The sequence below is a fragment of the Oryctolagus cuniculus genome, chromosome 10 (genome assembly GCF_964237555.1).
Source record: "Oryctolagus cuniculus chromosome 10, mOryCun1.1, whole genome shotgun sequence".
Lineage (NCBI taxonomy): Eukaryota > Metazoa > Chordata > Mammalia > Lagomorpha > Leporidae > Oryctolagus > Oryctolagus cuniculus.
In genome coordinates, this window is record NC_091441.1 from 28,223,119 (window position 1) to 28,240,453 (window position 17,335).

At 47.6% G+C, this 17,335-nt stretch overlaps 1 protein-coding gene and 1 long non-coding RNA gene across 2 annotated transcripts in view; one reads left to right on the forward strand and one right to left on the reverse strand.

The window, feature by feature from the left end:
• Positions 1–180, reverse strand: part of LOC138844022 (uncharacterized) — a 36,572-nt gene extending 36,392 nt beyond the window's left edge. Inside the window, exon 1 of the long non-coding RNA XR_011379331.1 lies at positions 48–180. This is a non-coding gene — a long non-coding RNA (uncharacterized lncRNA). The remainder of the gene's footprint in view (positions 1–47) is intronic.
• Positions 181–203: 23 nt separating this feature from the next.
• Positions 204–17,335, forward strand: part of ACAA2 (acetyl-CoA acyltransferase 2) — a 34,142-nt gene continuing 17,010 nt past the window's right edge. Inside the window, exons 1-2 of the mRNA XM_002713530.5 lie at positions 204–340; positions 6,794–6,960. Of these exons, the coding sequence (XP_002713576.1) occupies positions 325–340; positions 6,794–6,960 (183 nt within the window). The 5' untranslated portion in view covers positions 204–324. The remainder of the gene's footprint in view (positions 341–6,793; positions 6,961–17,335) is intronic.

The following is a 17,335-nucleotide window of genomic DNA, read 5'->3' on the forward strand; positions in this document are numbered from 1 at the left end:
TTTTTTTTGCAGTTGTTTCAGCCAGGGATGAAGGGAACATTCGTTACCTGCTGAGGCGGCGGATGAAGATGTCCCATCAAATCTCTTCGATGTAAAACAGAAGTCTGTAGACACTGTGATGTGAGGGGGAATGCGCGCGCACGGGAGGGGCGGTGCCGCGTGGGAGTGACAACCGGCTGGCAGTCCCGAGGCCCCTCGGAGCCCGCGGGAAGTAGGCTCAAGGGAAGGGGCGTGGCCTCGCGGGGCCCCGCCCCCGCGCTTAAGACCCGGGCGAGGGTGGGCGCGCGCTCGTGATCCTGCGCCACCGGGGACCCAGCCGCGGCCATGGCCCTTCTCCGAGGTGAGCGCTGCTCGCCCCCTGCCCGCCCCTCGGAGTCTGCCCGGGTTCCGCTTGCAGGCGCGGCGGAGGGCCGGGGTGGGGGTCGTGGGCGGAGGTCATGCAGTCGCTCCGGCTCCGGAGTGTTTGGGACGAGGAGGAAAGGCTGGCGAGGCGCCCGCGGCGCGGCTCCAGGGTGCGTTCTGACCTTGGGGGTCGCGCCCTTGCTGGGGTCGTCGTGACCCGCTGGTTCGAGCTCGGTGACCAGGGGACGCGCGCGGGCAGGCTGCTGGGCCCTGAGAGAGACCTGGTCCCCAGCAGGGCCTGGTGTTCTGTCGAAGACCTGCCTTGCCCCCTCTCCCCTTCGGTTCCCTGTGACTTGGTGGCCGCAGCCGGGTTAGTGACTCCGTTTGCCCAGCAAGGGGTCACAGAGATTGGATTCCGATGTAGGGATTCACGTGTCAGTTGAAGACCGTTCGGGGGCAAGAGCACAGGTCCTGAGACACGAATAAGCTTGGCGGAATCTCGGAATTTGGCGTTTTGTGGGTCCGGAGCCCGAGAGTTCGGTGGGGTTTTATTCTGAATGCCGAATCCTTCGAAGGCGATACAAGGATTTACGCAAGGGAATGACAGGCTGTGGTCCCACTCCGACCTGCTGTTCTCGTGGCTGGGGGACTGTGTGTAACAGGGAGGATTCCGTTCTAGGCCCTCCTGCATGGTCCGGGCGACCGCCGAGGGTCACTTGGACACGCGTGTGGGGCAGAGGAGGGGGAGGGGTGAGCTGAGCTCGGCCTGCAGGTGGATTCGACAGAACAGGGTGGTTGATTGGGCATGGCAGGTAAATGAGGAGACAGTGCTAAGAATGACTGAAGGTTTCTGGCTTGAGCTGTGTTCATAACAAAACAGAGTGAAGAAAACCCGGGGGAGGAATGGATTCGGCAAAGACGGTGGTTGACAAACCAGCTTTAGGCAAAGAAGTCCTTGCAAGGCTTGTGAATCAACCAAGTAGAGAAGTCAGGTCCGCACCCCTTACGGGGAGCTGGAAGTCAGCCAAGCCAAAATGGCAGGGGGCAGGTGTCCTGGAATGAAATACAGTGTATCCAGTTTCCTGCACCTGGATTCCCGCTGCTGGTGCCCTTCCAACTCCACCTACCACATTCACTTCATAAAGCAGCAGGCTGATTGTTTGCTTAGATGAGGCATTCAGAAAATCGAGTTCATTTAAAGGCTTCATGGTAGGGAACTTTTAAAAAAAATAATATTTTTTAGTTGATGGAAACTTTTGTAATACAGACCCCTTTAAAATTTGATTAAAAACTATGACCCGATAAGGAAAAAAAAAATAGTACAACACCTGTATGAATGATGTGTGATATGGTTTCCGGGTTGTCAGAACTATTGCTCCTCTTTTCCTGTTTTATAGATAAGGACATTAATGTTCAGTGAAGTAAATGGCTTGTGTACGGTAACAGGTGGTTAGTAAGCTGTGACTAGAACCTGAGCCCTGAGCTTCAATGGTGATGGTTACAGCCTCATTAGACCACATCCAGGAGGCGTCCAGCTGATTACAACGGTGGTAAGAAGAGCAGTCACAGGTGGTGCTGTGGTGTCGTGGGCTAAGCCTCTACCTGCAGCGCCCGCACCCCATATGGGTGCTGGTTCGAGTCCCTGCTGCTTCTCTTCCTACCCAGCTCTCTGCTTATGGCCTGGGAAAACAGTGGGAGGTGGCCCAAGTGGTTGGGCCCATGCACCTGCATGAGACCCAGAAGAAGCTCCTGGCTCTCTGGCTCTCTATAACTCTGCCACTCAAATAAATAAAATCTTAAAAAAGAAAAACCAACCACTGTGATTACTGTAGGGGAAAGGACACATTTGAACGGGAGCCTAATTACCTTTGACAGCCGTTATCATTAACCTAAAAGACGTCAGTGCACAGAACTGGTCAGTCCTGCAGACTTTGATGAGCAGCCGTCCCAGCACTTGGCGGGAGGTTTCCACCTGGCGGATGTTAGCTCTGCCGCCCGGCCGCTTTGTGAGCAGTGTCCGTGTGTCCCTCCGAGGCTGGAGGCAGGGCTGCTAAGCTCCTTTCCTCCTGGGAGAGAAGCTGATGCAGCAGCAGTTTCCCTTGATCTGTCTCAGGGCTCTCCGCTGCTCCAACAAAATGAGCAAATATTTACCCAACAAGGGGACGGCAAGGTGGGCAGAGTCCCTTTCTCCTGTGCTCCGCTCAGCTTGCCTTGCCAGAGCTTTTCTTTGATCTTCGGACTTAGCACGCTCCGGATTAATGTGTCTTAAAGTGGGGATCTTTAGCCTCTGAATTCTCAGAGCCGTTTTTTTTTGTTTGCTTTTGGTTTTGTTTGTTTGTTTGTTTGTTGTTGTTGGTTTGTTTGAAAGCTGGAGTTAGAGAGAGGGACAGACACAGAGAGAGGTCTTCATCCACTGGCTCACTCCCACAAATGGCCACAATGGCTAGGACTGGGCCAGTCTGGAGCCAGGAGCTTCTTCCAGGTCTCCCACATGGATGCAGGGGCCCAAGCACTTGGGCCGTCTTTCACTGCTTTCCCAGGTGCATTAGCAGGGAGCTGGATCAGAAATGGAGCTGGCAGGACTCAAACTGGTGCCTAAACGGGATGCTGGTGCTGCGGACGGCGGCTTAACCTGCTACACCACAACACTGGCTCCTCAGAGCCTTTTTTTTATTTTTATTTTTAAAATTTATTTATTTATTTGAAAGTCAGAGTTACGCAGAGAGGAGAGGCAGAGAGAGAGAGACCTTCCATCTTCTGGTTCACTCCCCAATTGGCTGCAACGGCCAGAGCTACATTGATCTGACACCAGGAGCCAGGAGCTTCTTCCGGGTTTCCCATGCGGGTGCAGAGGCCCAAGGACTTGGGCCATCTTCTGCTGTTTTCCCAGGCCATAGCAGAGAGCTGGATCGGAAGAGGAGCAGCTGGGACTAGAACCACTGCCCATATGGGATGCCGGTGTTTCAGGCCAGGGTGTTAACCCGCTGCACCACAGTGCCTGCCAGCCCCAGGTCAAGGACTCCTGAAGACATTGATTCTAAAAGTGACAGTTTCGCTTTTATAGCTTTCCTTTTAGGTACGCTATTAATTCTCCCAAATCAGGGAGAACACATGGTGTTTGTCTCTTTGGGACTGGGTTATTTCACTAAGTATGAGGTTTCCCAGCTGGCTCCATTTTGTTGCAAAGGACTGGATTTCATCCTTTTTTACTGCTGTGTAGTGTTCCATAGTGCACATATCCCACAATTTCTTTATCCAGTCTTTGGTTGGTGGGCATTTAGGTTGCTTCCATATCTTAGCTATTGTGAATTGAGCTGCAATAAAGATGGAGGTGCAGATAGCTCTTTTGTTTACTGATTTCATTGTAGGCAGTTAACTTGGTTGAACATTCTTACAAGTCCCTTAATTTCTTGGCAAGATGTAAAAATGTGAGCTCAGCTTGTTTGGAGGAGAGTAAAGTTAGTGTATGCAATGTACCTAGCATGAAGTCTATCACATAGCACGTGCCCTAGGTTAGCACTAGTGTTTACCTGGCAGAGTTGTTTGGCAGCTTAGATATTGTGTGGAAAGTAGTGAATGTCTGGTAATCAGCAGGTGCCTAATAAATGTCAGTGTGGTGAAACTACTGCTACTGATGCTGCTTACTCATGTGCAGGCCTTACACTATACTTCAAATTTGAATAATCATAAGGTGTTTTTTGTTTGTTTGTTTGTTCAGGCAGAGTTAGACAGTGAGAGAGAGAGAGAAAGGTCTTCCTTCCGTTGGTTCACCCCCCAAATGGCCGCTACGGCCGGAGCTGCACCAATCCGAAGCTAGGAGCCAGGTGCTTCCTCCTGGTCTCCCATGCAGGTGCAGGGCCCAAGCACTTGGGCCATCCTCCACTGCACTCCCGGGCCACAGCAGAGAGCTGGACTGGAAGAGGAGCAACCGGGACAGAATCCGGCGCCCCAGCCGGGACTAGAACCCGGTGTGCCGGCGCTGCAGGTGGAGGATTAGCCTAGTGAGCCGCGGCGCCAGCCTAATCATAAGTTTTTGAGTTTTTTAAACTGTTTATTTGTTTGAGAGGAAGACAGAGAGCACTCCCATCAGCTGGCTCGCTCTCCAAATGCCTACAGTGGCTGGGACTGGGCTGGGTCCAAGCTGAGAGCCAGGATCTCAATCCACATCTGCCACGTGGGTGGGAGGAGCCCAATTACTTAAGCTATCAGCACTGCCTCTGCCTCTGAGAGTCCACATTAGCAGGAAGCTGGAGCCAGGGTGGAGCCAGGGGTCAAACCTAGGTGCTCTGGTGTGGGACATGGACACCTTAGCCACTAGGCTCAACGCCCGCCTCTCGTGACTTTTTCGGCAGTTGACAGTACTTAACTTAAAAGGGACAGTTTTTATTTATTTGTACAGGGTACTGATTTCACTAATAAAGAGGCTCCAAATTTTTAGTCTCGGTTTCTTATTTTTTTTTTAAAGATTTGTTTATTTATTTCAAAGTCAGAATTAGAGGAGGAGAGAGAGAGAGATTTTCCATCTGCTGGTGCACTCCCCATAATGGCCAAGACCGGGCCATACCAAAGCCAGGACCCAGGAGTTTCCTGTGGGTCTCCCACGTGGGTGCAAGAGCCCAAGCACTTGGGCCATCTTCCACTGCTTTCCCAGGCACATTAGCGGGGAGCTAGGTTGGAAGTAGAGTAGCCAGGACTCAAACTGGTGCCCATATGGGATGCCAGTGCTGCAGAGGACAGCTTAACCCACTGTGCCACAGGCCAGCCCCCTCAGTTTCTTTTAATAAATGTAAAGATAACTCCCATTTTTTTTTTTGTGCTTACATAAATGCAAAGTATTTTTGTTATATTCTAAATGAGATGTTTTAATAGGATGTTGGCAAACTAGAGTGTCTTTAGAGGAAAATAATATGAGGTAACATCAAATAAAGGACTATTTAGGGGCCTGTGTTGTGATACAGTGGATTAAGCTGCTGCCTGCGATGCTGGCATCCCACGTCAGAGTATCACTGCGTCCCGGCTACTCTGCTTCCAGTGCAGCTTCCTGTGAATGTGCTTGGGAAGGCAGCAGGGGTGGTCCCAGTACTTGGGCCCACATGGGCGGGGAGACCTGGATGGAGTTCCTGACTCTGCGCTCCTGGCTTCAACAGCCCAGACTTGCTGTTGCAACCATTTGGGGAGTGAACCAGCAGATGGAACATATCTGTTGCTCTGGCCCCCAACACTTTCTGCGCCTCTCAAGTAAATAAAATGAATAAATATTTTTTGACGAAAGAACTATTGAAAGAATGTTAATTATTTACCTGAGCAGAGTCATTAGTTCTGGGGAATTTTACAGGTTAGGCGGCTACAGATACTAGATGGGCTACATATGTATAAAATTACCTGTTTTGCCCATTTTATTCTAAGGCTAAAAGTAGCAAAAGATAGTAGTTGGTGTTATTTGAAATTTGTAGTTTGAGTTACCCTGTGACTCCTGGAGCAATGGCATATATGATGAAAATTCAGAGTAGCATGTGTTCTAGAAACCACGTCTCCATCTTTTTTTTTTTTAAAGATTTATTTATTTATTTGAAAGGCAGAGTTACAGAGAGGCAGAAGCAGAGAGAGAGATCGATCTTCCATTTGCTGGTTCACTCCCGAAATGGCCGCAATGGCTGGAGCTAAGCCGATCCCAAGCCGGGAGTCTGAAGCTTCTAGGTCTCCCACGTGGGTGCAGGGACCGACTTGGGCCATCTTCTACTGCTTTCCCAGGCCATAGCAAAGAGCTGGATAAGAAGTGGAGCAGCCAGGACTTGAACTGGCACCCATATGGGATGCTGGCACTGTAGGTGGCAGCTTTACCTGCTACGCCACAGTGCCTGCCCCATCCGTCTGACTTGAGATGAATTTAGGCAGAAATAGGATTGATAGAGACTTGGTAAGACAAGTCAGCTCAGTATGAGGAAAAATTATTATTTTTTATTGTCCATTGCTTTACTATATTTTGTTATTGGAAGTTTTTAGCAGAATAGAAACTCTTGTCAAGAATGTTCTAGAAAGAATTCTAACAGAGTGGTTGACCTCAGACAGCTTTAATGGACCTTCCAGTTTGGAGATTCTCTGATTGTAGTACTGAGCAGTGACAGCACATGGAAGAAGCAGTTCCATTTCAGCAAACATCCTAGCCTTGTGAAGCCTGGAGGACGAGGTTGTTCTCTGATCAGAGAAGATTTACATGGTAGCCTATGGCACAGTTCCTGGTGCCTGGTGTAGGCACTGATCGAACTGATAACTCTTACGACTGTGTGTCTGTGGATGTGACCTGTTTTGTCTGTGATTTCATGACAAAGATTTTCAGTGACCTGGTTGAAAATTGTGTTTTACAGTAGGATTTCACAGTGAGATTATTTAACCTTGTTAGGGACACTGGCCAATCTGTGATTGCTGAACAAACTTCTCTTCATTGCAATAGGTGTGTTTATTGTTGCTGCTAAGCGGACCCCCTTTGGAGCCTACGGAGGCCTTCTGAAAGACTTCAGCGCCACCGACTTGTCTGAGTTTGCTGCCAAGGCTGCCTTGTCTGCCGGCAAAGTCTCACCGGAAGTTGTTGACAGTGTCGTTGTAGGCAATGTCATGCAGGTGAGTGTGGCAGAGGGCGGTGTGCACTCCTCTTGCTTTCCTTGTCCATTTTCTAAAAAGCATTGAAATGAAAAGTTACAGGTATTTGACATCTGTAATTTGAATAGCCCTCTAACTCCAGAGCATGACATGATTCAAGCCAGCATAGATTCTGGAAACTGTGTCTCGACGATTCTGACACGGGGTGCAGTCCAGTGCTTCTTACATAACAGATTGGCTTTCTTGACCTAGTTAAGTTCATTGATTTTCTCTACGTGCGCCCTGAGAGGGTAGCAGACCCAAGCGATTCAGCATGTCCCATCATTTTTTACATACTATGTGATCTTGGTCAGTGTCTGTTGTGGGAAATAAGATTCCATACCCTCTATCTTGGTTATGTGTGGTAAATAAAATTGGTCATCCATAATTAGGAAATTAAAACTTGTGTGTTCCTTCAACGTGTATAAACATTGAGTGCGTAGTGTCATGGGTAGCAACCGATGAATGCCGGCATTGCAGGCAGTGGAAAGAACTTACCCGAGAAGTTGGTGAGCAGAGCTGGATTACTGAACACGCTGCAGAGAAGCTGTGGGCAGGTACCCACAACCCACTACCGCTGCAACCCAGACTGTAATCCGAGGGTATACCTGTAGTGCCAGTCCCTTCTTAATTAGGGCGACTGTTGCCATGTGCTTGCAATGGAGCAGCAAGCTGGCTGTCCCTTACAATACAGGCTAAGATCCAAGAAGCATACTTGTAAGTACAGTATTTCCTGTTAGGGTGAGTTTTCTATGGTCCAAGAGGTTACCCCAGGGCCGGTGCTGTGGCGGAGCGGGTGAGGCCGCCACCTGCAGTGCCGGCATCCCATATGGGCACCAGTTCAAGACCCGGCTGCTCCACTTCCTATCCAGCTCTCTGCTGTGACCTGGGAAAGCAGTATAAGGTGACCCAAGTACCTGGGCCCCTGCACCCATGTGGGAGACCTGGAGGAAGCTCCTGGCTCCTAACTTCAGATTAGCGCAGCTCCAGCCATTGCAGCCATTTAGGGAGTAAACAAGTGGATGGAAGACTTTCTCTCTCTCTCTGCCTCTGCCTCTCTGGAACTCTTCCTTTCAAATAAATAAATAAATCTTTTAAAAAAAATAGAGGTTATCCCAGGTAGTTGAGCTGCTTCTCTGGGCAGAGCTGGGGAACCTATATCCCCCTTTATCTTAAGGGACTCCACCAAATGTTCTGGGCCACCCACCACCACCAACAACAGATCAGCCCTGATGCACGGTTGACATTCGAGTGAAGTCTCATCCTCATAACTGCTTCATGCTGTGCAGGGGGATGGCATTGACCTGCCTAAGATCAGTCTGCCAGGAGCTTGAGGTGTCCTGGGACCCTGGCTGCAGAGATCCAACAGGTGATGGAACCCCAGGAAAGGGGAGGTTTGTTCTAGAAATGTCTGCCCACATTATCCAGAAGACATGCAGGTGGCCTCATCTGGAGGAGTTTGAGGTTGAAAGAGTTGTTGCATTCTGGAGGAGACTAACTGAATTAGCTTGTTCAAAAGAGGAGGCCCAAGAGTTAGAGCAAGGAGGAAAGGTGAGGAATCACTAGAGGCATGAAAGAAAGGATAGTTTACATTTTAAAATCTGAGTTTTTCGTTCTTAGGTGTAACATTTCTTGGCCAGCAAGCACAGGCACAGATGTACATGTAGAATGATCAGGGATGTCCCAAGTGCCTGTCCCTCTCAGACATGTCAGCTAGCCTTTGGTGACAGTGTTCTAGCAGTATGTGTGAAAATAACAAGTATTGTATGTTGTTGAAATGAGGTCCCTCTCCAGAGGGTGTAATTTTAACAGAGTCTATTACAACAGTCACTATCAGGAAATCACATGTAAGAACCCTTCCATCATTACTTCTAGTTTTAGCGGATTTTGTTTAGGATTGACACCAGTGACACCAGTGACCCATCTTGGTTTCCATTCCCTCCTTGTGCTCAGGCTTCTTTTTCTGATCACACTGCTGGTCGGTCATCCTGTGGCTGTGTTCTTGGATTTGACCTGGTTGTCAGTCTGGTCTAACATTTGGAGTGCGTGTTTGATGATCTGAGCTGGAGTCAGTGTCAGAAAACCCTTCAGCCACATTCAAGCAACAAAGAGGTTTTAGAAGGAGTGGTCCTTAGGCTAACTTTATCTGGAGTCCATTATTACTTTTATCTGATCTACAGTCCTCATCTCACAGTGCTAGGCCAGCCAGCATTATCTTGCTGGGAATTGTACTTCTGTAGTACAAAGCTCCAGGAGCAGAAGATACAGCGAGACCAGCAAGAACATCAAGGTTAACAAGCCTAAAAACAACACTATACTCTAAAAGGAGTTGTATTTTAGTTTGTTAATTGACTATTTGCCTTAAGTACAGTGTTAAATGTTGCTTTACCATAAATTAATCTCAGAATTGGGAAATTCTGAAAGAAAGCCAGTCCACGGCCGACTTAGATTTTTTTTTTAATGTGTAGTAATATTTTGAAGTTTCCGGGCCTACGAATGCTGTGGGGATCCTGGTGAGATGAGTCCGAGTTCTTGTCTTGGTGTCGATGACAATTTACCAAGACCAGACACAAGAAGGGAAGTTTTATTTAAGAAGAGAAGCTCCGACGTACGATCGGAGGGGCTAGTAGAAAGACACGAAGCCGCTGAGGTCTGGCAGTCTAGGGGTGTTTGTACGTCCTAACACGTTTCCTCCAAGGCACCAATGCAGTGGGTGTGCATTACCGGGAGGGCAGGGCCAGCCTTGAGGAGCCTTTTGTTCTTGTTTCTGCTGAAACTTCAGTCGTGTTGTCAGCAAATGTTTGTGGTGATGAGCTTCCATCGTGTTCTGTTCAGTGTGTTTGTGCTGGCAAGAGCTGCAGGATGGGGCCAGCCTGGCCTGCTCTAGTCCCGGGCTCCCTCACTAAGAAGTGACAACTCTGTGTTCACGGCACGGATTGGAACCTTTGAAGCCAGGCATTCTGTGCATAATCTTTAGTGTGCAAGTGTTTCCATCTGCTGCTTCCCTTGGTCCACAGACTTGGTCAGTGTAGAAATAAAGAGAAAAGTCCAAAATAGAATGCAAGAGCGAGAGCAAGCAACAGAAGCTGCTCCGTGCGGGGAGGAGCCCAGAGCTAGGCATCCCTTGCTCCCGCAGGGATTGGATTCTTTCACTCCACCTTTTTCTCCTCCTCCCTTATTTGTGACACACTGGCCTCTCACCTAGTGCATGCAGTAGTGGTCAAAACTGGATTGGCTCTCCCACCCTCTGTCCACGAGCAAGGAAGTGGACGTGGTTGGTGATTGGATCTCCACCTCTGTTCATGAGCATGGGGAGGGGTTGCTAATTGGATCCCCACCCCCATCCCTCTCTCTGCGCGTGGGTGGGAAGGGTTGGTGCTTGGTGACTGTCTTCCTGGATCCCCACCCCCATCCCTCTCTCTGCGCGTGGGTGGGAAGGGTTGGTGCTTGGTGACTGTCTTCCATACCCTTATTTTAGCTGCCTCTTCCTCCCTTGGGTGTATTCTAAATCGTGTGTGTGTGTGTGTGTTTTAAGATTTTTTTTATTTATTAGACAGGCAGAGAGAGAGAGAAACAGAGAGGTCTTCCATTGCTGGTTCACTCCCCAAATGTCTCAACGGCCTGAGCAGGGCCTATCAGGAGCCAGGAGCTTCTACCAGGTCTCCTACCCAAGGACTTGGGCCATCTTCCACTGCTTTCCCAGGCCACAGCAGAGGGCTGGATCGGAGAGAGAGCAGCCGGGACTAGAACCAGCGCCCACACAGGATGCCGACCCTGCAGAGGGCAGCTTTACCCACTACACCACAGCACTGGCCCCTAAATTGTGTTTTCTTACATTTTGTTTTTCCCCTGAGGGGTGGAACTTCCCCAGAATTTGCCCAAAGTACACTCTTTTTCTCTAACCCTGCCTCAGGGGCCTCTTTCCCCATACAACTGTATCTCATTATGAGGAGAACAGATTGTTACGGAACTCATGGAAACAATCACTTTGCCATGAAAAACCAAATATCTGCATAAGTTTTTGAATTTTAGAGGAATTAAGTAGGGTCAAAAGGCAAACACTTGTGTCTCTTTACCAAAGCACTATAAACAGTAGAAATTATAGCAAAATTTTTTCCTGAACCTAGAAGATGAACCATTCAAGTACAGAAAGAACACTGTTTCCATTGATCTTAAACGAGTGAGAAGCCTGCATTCAAGAACATTTGTTACCTGTTTTAAGGACTCAGCTTTTGGAGCCAGTGTTGTGGCAGAGAGAGTTAAGCCACCCCCTGGGACGCAGTTCAAGACCCAGCTACTCCACGTCTGATCCAGCTCCTGCTAATGTACCTGGGAAAGCAGTGGAAGATGGCCCAAGTGCTTGGGCCCCTGCACCCACATGGGAGACCAGGAAGAAGCTTCTGGCTCCTGGCTTCTGTATAGCACACCCCCGGCCATTGCAGCCATTTGGAGAGTGACCAGCAGATAGAAAAATCTCTCTCTCTCTCTCTCTAACTCTGCCTTTCAAATAAATAAAAAATAAATCTTAAAAAAAAAAAAAGGAGACTCAGCTTTCCCAAGAAGTCAGAACTTAACAAAAACAGCAGAGAACACAAGAGATTGCCTTAAAGGTGGTGACAGGGGTCGGAGTCGTGGCGCAGTGGGTTAAACCACTGCCTGCAGCGCTGGCATTCCATCTGAGCGCCAGTTTGAGTTCCAGCTGTACCACTTCGGATCCAGCTCCCTGCTAATGTGCCTGGAAAATCAGTGGAAGATGGCCCAAGTGCTTGGGTCCATGCACCCACATGGAGACTTGGAAGAAGCTTCTACCTCCTGGCTTCGGCCTAGCGCAGTCCCCGTTGGGGCCATTTGGGGAGTGAACCAACAGATGGAAGATTTCTCTCTGTGTCTCTTCTCTCTCTGTAACTCTAACTTTCAAATAAATAAATAAGAATAAAATTTTAAAAAATAAGAAAGGTCTCTCTCCTATAAGAAAAAGAGAGAGAGATCAAGCAGAAGGACACTTGTAGCTTCTGTTAAAGGGCTAGGCTTTCTTTTTCTGGAGTTCCTATTGGGGCTATCTTTAGGTGATATGGGAAGTTATAACCTAACAGAGGAGATAAATATTTAGAAGTTGCCAGTGATGTGATCATTGCTAACGGAAAGAGGTTAACAGTGAACACAGAGAAGCAGCAAGCCCTCAGCTTGAACTTGATTCTCTCCCGGCTGCCATTGTGTATCTTCACACCCAAAACGCAGTGACTTTTTTTCTTTTGTAATTATGCCTATGGAAAAATATTTGTATATAGAATTCTTGATATAAATTCATGTTTCTTATGCTTTTTTTTGTATTTTTTTTTTTGTTTTTTTGAGAAATCTTACTTCTAATCGAAGAAGGCCTAAGAACAGATCAGGTAGATTGGATACTTTCAGTTTTTCTAAATTCTTCTGACTTTGAAATTTCTAGTTGAGCCCCTGGAGATGTCAATGGATATAGCTCCTCTTGCGGAGGTTACAGCTAATTAGAATATCTGGACTATATTGAAGGTACTGTCAAGATGTAAAATGATCCTAAATTTTAAGTTATGCCAATGTAAAAGTGTTACTGATATGCTGAAGCCGCTGCTCACTAGGCTAATCCTCCGCCTTGCGGCGCCGGCATACCGGGTTCTAGTCCCGGTTGGGGCGCCGGATTCTGTTCTGGTTGCCCCTCTTCCAGGCCAGCTCTCTGCTGTGGCCCGGGAGTGCAGTGGAGGATGGCCCAAGTGCTTGGGCCCTGCACCCCATGGGAGACCAGGATAAGTACCTGGCTCCTGCCATCGGATCAGCGGGGTGCGCCGGCCGCAGCACGCTGGCTGCGGTGGCCATTGGAGGGTGAACCAGCGGCAAAGGAAGACCTTTCTCTCTCTCTCTCTCTCTCTCACTGTCCACTCTGCCTGTCAAAAAAAAAAAAAAAAAAAAAGTGTTACTGATGTAAAGGAGCTTTATTCCTTCTAAAATCCTTGCTTCTACCCAGCGTGGATTCTCTCAAACCTCACAACAGTCACTATAAACAGCATCAATAAGTTGTGTTTATGCCTCTGTTCCTACTGTTACATAAACCTGTGGTGGTAAAACTCCCTTCCTTCACACAGGCACCAGAGACAGTGGAGGGTCGAAAGCAGTTTTGGGGCCAGTGCTGTGGCGTAGCGGATGAAGCCACTGCCTGAAGTGCTGGCATCCCATATGGGCACTGGTTGGAGACCCAGCTGCTCCACTTCAGATCCAGCTCTCTGCTATGGCCTGGGAAAGCAATGGAAGATGGTCCAAGTGCTTGGGACCTGCACCCATGTGGGAGACCCAGAATAAGCTCCTGGCTTTGGATTGGCACATCTCCAGCCATTGTAGCCATCTGGGGAGTGAACCAGCAGATGGAAGACCTCTCTTTCTCTGCCTCTGCCTCTCTGTGACTCTGCCTTTCAAATAATAAATGAATAAATCTTTAAAAAAAAAAAAGCAGTTTATTAATGCCAGTGGGCTTAGCTGGAATCATTTCCTGAGACCTGAGAATCCAACCCAAGTTTTTTCTTTTCCTTTTTTTTTTTTAAGATTTATTTATTTATTTGAAAGTCAGAGTTACAGAGACAGAGAGCGAGATCTTCCATCCATGGGTTCACTCCTCAGATGGCTGCAAGGGCCAGAGCTGCACCCATCCGAAGCCAGGAACCAGGAGCCTCCTCTGGGTCTCCCACGCGGCTGCAGGGGCCCAAGAGCTTGGGCCATCTTCTACTGCTTTCCCAGGCCATAGCAGAGAGCCGGATTGGAAGTGGAGCAGTCAGGGCTCGAACTGGCGCCCATATGGGATGTTGGCACTGCAGGCAGCTGCTTTCCCTACTACGCCACAATACTGGCCCCCAACCCAAGTTTCTTAAAATATTTTATAGGTTCGTCAGCATCATACCTTAACCATTACAGCATTGGTGGATTTAAATTGCAGCCTATGGGACTTAAGACCACACTTCCAATAGTCACTGGGACTGGTATGTTTATAAAAGAGATACCTGGGGCAGATTATAGGACAGATTTATGCCTGGAGTTACAGAAGGCAGAGCTTAGGACACCTTCCCTCCCTAGACAAGATAACCGTGCACAGCTGCTTCTCCAGATAACTGGGAGCAGCCACTTTTCAAGCTTCGTGTGGGGGGTGCTCCGCTTTCCTGTCTCTGGGTGTGGCCTCTTTCCTCTACACTACAGGCAGTCTTTCTTGTGTTAAGTTTTCTGGCAGTCCAAGATACCTTTTTTTCCTTTTCTTCTTCTTCTTTTTTTAAAGATTTATTTATTTATTTGAAAGAGTTACACAGAGAGACAAAGAGAGGCAGAATGAGAAGGAAAGGTCTTCCATCCACTGGTTCACTCCCCAATTGGCCGCAACGGCTGGAGCTGCACCAATCCGAAGCCAAGAGCCAGGAGCTTCTTCCTGGTCTCCCAAGCAGGTGCAGGGCCCAAGGACTTGGGCCATCCTCCACTGCTTTCCCAGGCCATAGCAGAGAGCTGGATCGGAAGTGGCCCAAGGACTTGGGCCATCCTCCACTGCTTTCCCAGGCCGTAGCAGAGAGCTGGATCGGAAGTGGAGCAGCCAGGACTTGAACTGGTGCCCATATGGGATGCCAGCACTGCAGGTGGCGGCTTTACCTGCTATGCTACAGCCTCGGCCCCCCAAGGTATCTTTCTCACAGTGGTGGTAAGTGCTTAATGGATAAGCATTTGGGGTTAGGCCTTTATAGTTAGAAGAACAGAATAGACTTCAAATAACATTCAGCAAAAATCACAAAGTTGGGACCAGAATAGGTTAAGCCTCTGCCTGCAGCGCTGGCATCCCTTATTGGTGCCGATTTGAATCCTGTCTGCTGCTCTTCTGATCCAGCTCTCTGCTATTAGCCTGAGAAGGCAGTGGAGGACAGCCCAAGTGCTTGGACCCCGGCACCCACCTGGGAGACCTGGAAGGAACTCCTGGCTCTGGCTTCAGATCGGCCCGGCTCCAGCCGTTGCGACCATTTGGGGAGTGAACCAGTGGGTAGAGGACTGGTTCTGTCTCTCCCTCTCTCTGTCTGTAACTCTGTATCTCAAATAAATAAATAAATCTTTTTTTTTTAATTACAAAGCTGCTTTTCTAATTGAATTAAATATTATTACATATCTTATTGAATTGATGAGTTTTCCTTTTTTTCTTAGGAAACAATGAAATCCAATCTGGAATTTTTTTTTTATTTCTTTTCTCTGGCCTAATAACCCTGGATAGAATCTCCAGTGTTGAGTAAAAGTGACCAGAATTGGGTGTCTTTGTCTTATTTCTAATTTGCAGGGAAGGCATTCATTCTTTTGCAGTTAAGTGTGATGACAGCTGTGGGTTTTTTATAGATGCCCTTTATCAGGTTGAGAAAGTTCTCTTGCATTCCTAGTTTATTCAGTATTCTGTGTCATGAAAGGGTGTTGAATTTTGTCAAATGCTTTTTCTGTATTGACTGAGATGATCCAATAATTTTTGTTTTATGTTCTTTGATACAACGAGATATATTAATTGATCTTCAAATATTGAACTAATCTTATGTTCAAAGGATAAATCTCACTTAGTCATAGTGTATAAATAATCCTTTTTATACATTGCTGAGTTCAGCTTAGCAGTATTTGGTTAAGGTTTTTTACATGTATATTTATAAGATACTGATCTGTAGTTTTCTCATTTGTCTGGTTTTGGTATCAAGATGTATTTGGCTTCATGAAATGAGTTGAAGAATGATCCCTTCTTTTCTGTTTAGGAAGAGTTTGTGAATGATTGGTATTACATCCTCTTTAATTTTTTTTTAATTGTTATTGTTGTTTTTAATTTGAAAGAATGAGACAACTCCCATCTGCCAGTTTACTCCCCAGATGTCTGCAAAGGCAGGAACTAGGCCAGACCCAAGCAAGGAGCTGAGAACTCCATCCAGATCTCCCACGTGGGCGGCCAGACTGCAGCTACTGAGCCGTCACCCGCTGCCTCCCAGAATGCGCATCAGCAGGAGGGTGGCATCATGGGCAGAGCCAGGACTTCGACGTGGGATGCAGGGATCCTAACCAGTGTCTTAACTTCTATACCAAATGCCTCCCCAGTTCTTTCAATATTAGGTGAAATTTCCTTAATGAAGCCACTCTGGGCTATTTTTTATGGATTTAAAAATATATATACTAATTTAATCTCTTGTTATAGGTTCATTCAGGCTGTCTGCCTCTTGAGTCAAGTTCCTTTGTGTGTCTGTCTAGAAATTTGTTCCTTTCCTTTGTTATCTAATTTGCATACTACAGCTATTCATAATAGAGGTGATTCTCATTACTCACAGTAGTTATCCTCCGTATGTTGACACTGTGAACATTGGCCTGGTGAATACTGTCAAAAGGCAAAGTTACAACAGATTTAAAGATCACACTGGCTTTTGTCTGTAGTCCTAGAATTGGCCATCTCTGATTCTGTGAAATACAAGTGGTCCAATGAGCCAAGCCACAGGGGTTGGCTTTATAGGCAGAAAAGGGCTGAATAAAGCAGAAACAGAAAAAGCAGATGGATCATTTCAAAATTGCATTTTTTAAGGTTTATTTCTTAGGCGTAGTTACAGAGAGAAGGGAGATACAGAGAGATCTTCCATCCGCTAACTCACTGCCTAAGTGGCCGCAACAGCCAGGGCTTGGCCAAGCCAAAACCAGGAGCCAGGAGCTTCTTCCAGGTCTCCCGTGTGGGTGGCAGGGGTCCAAGCACTTGGGCCATCCTCTGCTGCTTTTCCCAGGGTAGTAGCAGGGATCTGGATAACAAGTGGAGCAGCCAGGACACAAACTAGCACCTGTATGGGATGCTGGTGTCCCAGGCAATGGTTTACCTGCTGCACCACAGTGCCAGCTCCAAAATTGCATTCATTTTAGGGGTAAAACAGAGGAGAGTTCCTATCATGCTGACTAGGGTTGACTTGAATCTCCTGTATTTTAGAAAACTCACCCATTTCAAAGTGTAGTTTGATTCCATGGCACTTGGTACAAATGCCTGGTTTGGTCTGGTCTGCATTGCTGCCAGGGTAAATGCAAAGGTTCCTGGAAGCCTCTGGTTCAGTTCTCACTAAAAAATAAGCAAGGCTTTGTTTTATGTGTAACTGTTTCAAGACACCTTACTTAATAGGTACTGTCGATTGAGTAACATTGAACTCACAGCCAACAGCATGACTCAGGCCAGAATGAAGTTTAGCGCACACATATTTTTCCCATGAGGCACGTCACTGCCTTCTCCCACTGTAGGAATACAAGGCAGCACTTCACAGTATGTTTGAGGCTGTTTTAGACAGCAGAATCGCCAACAAGATGCACACACATGTGATCA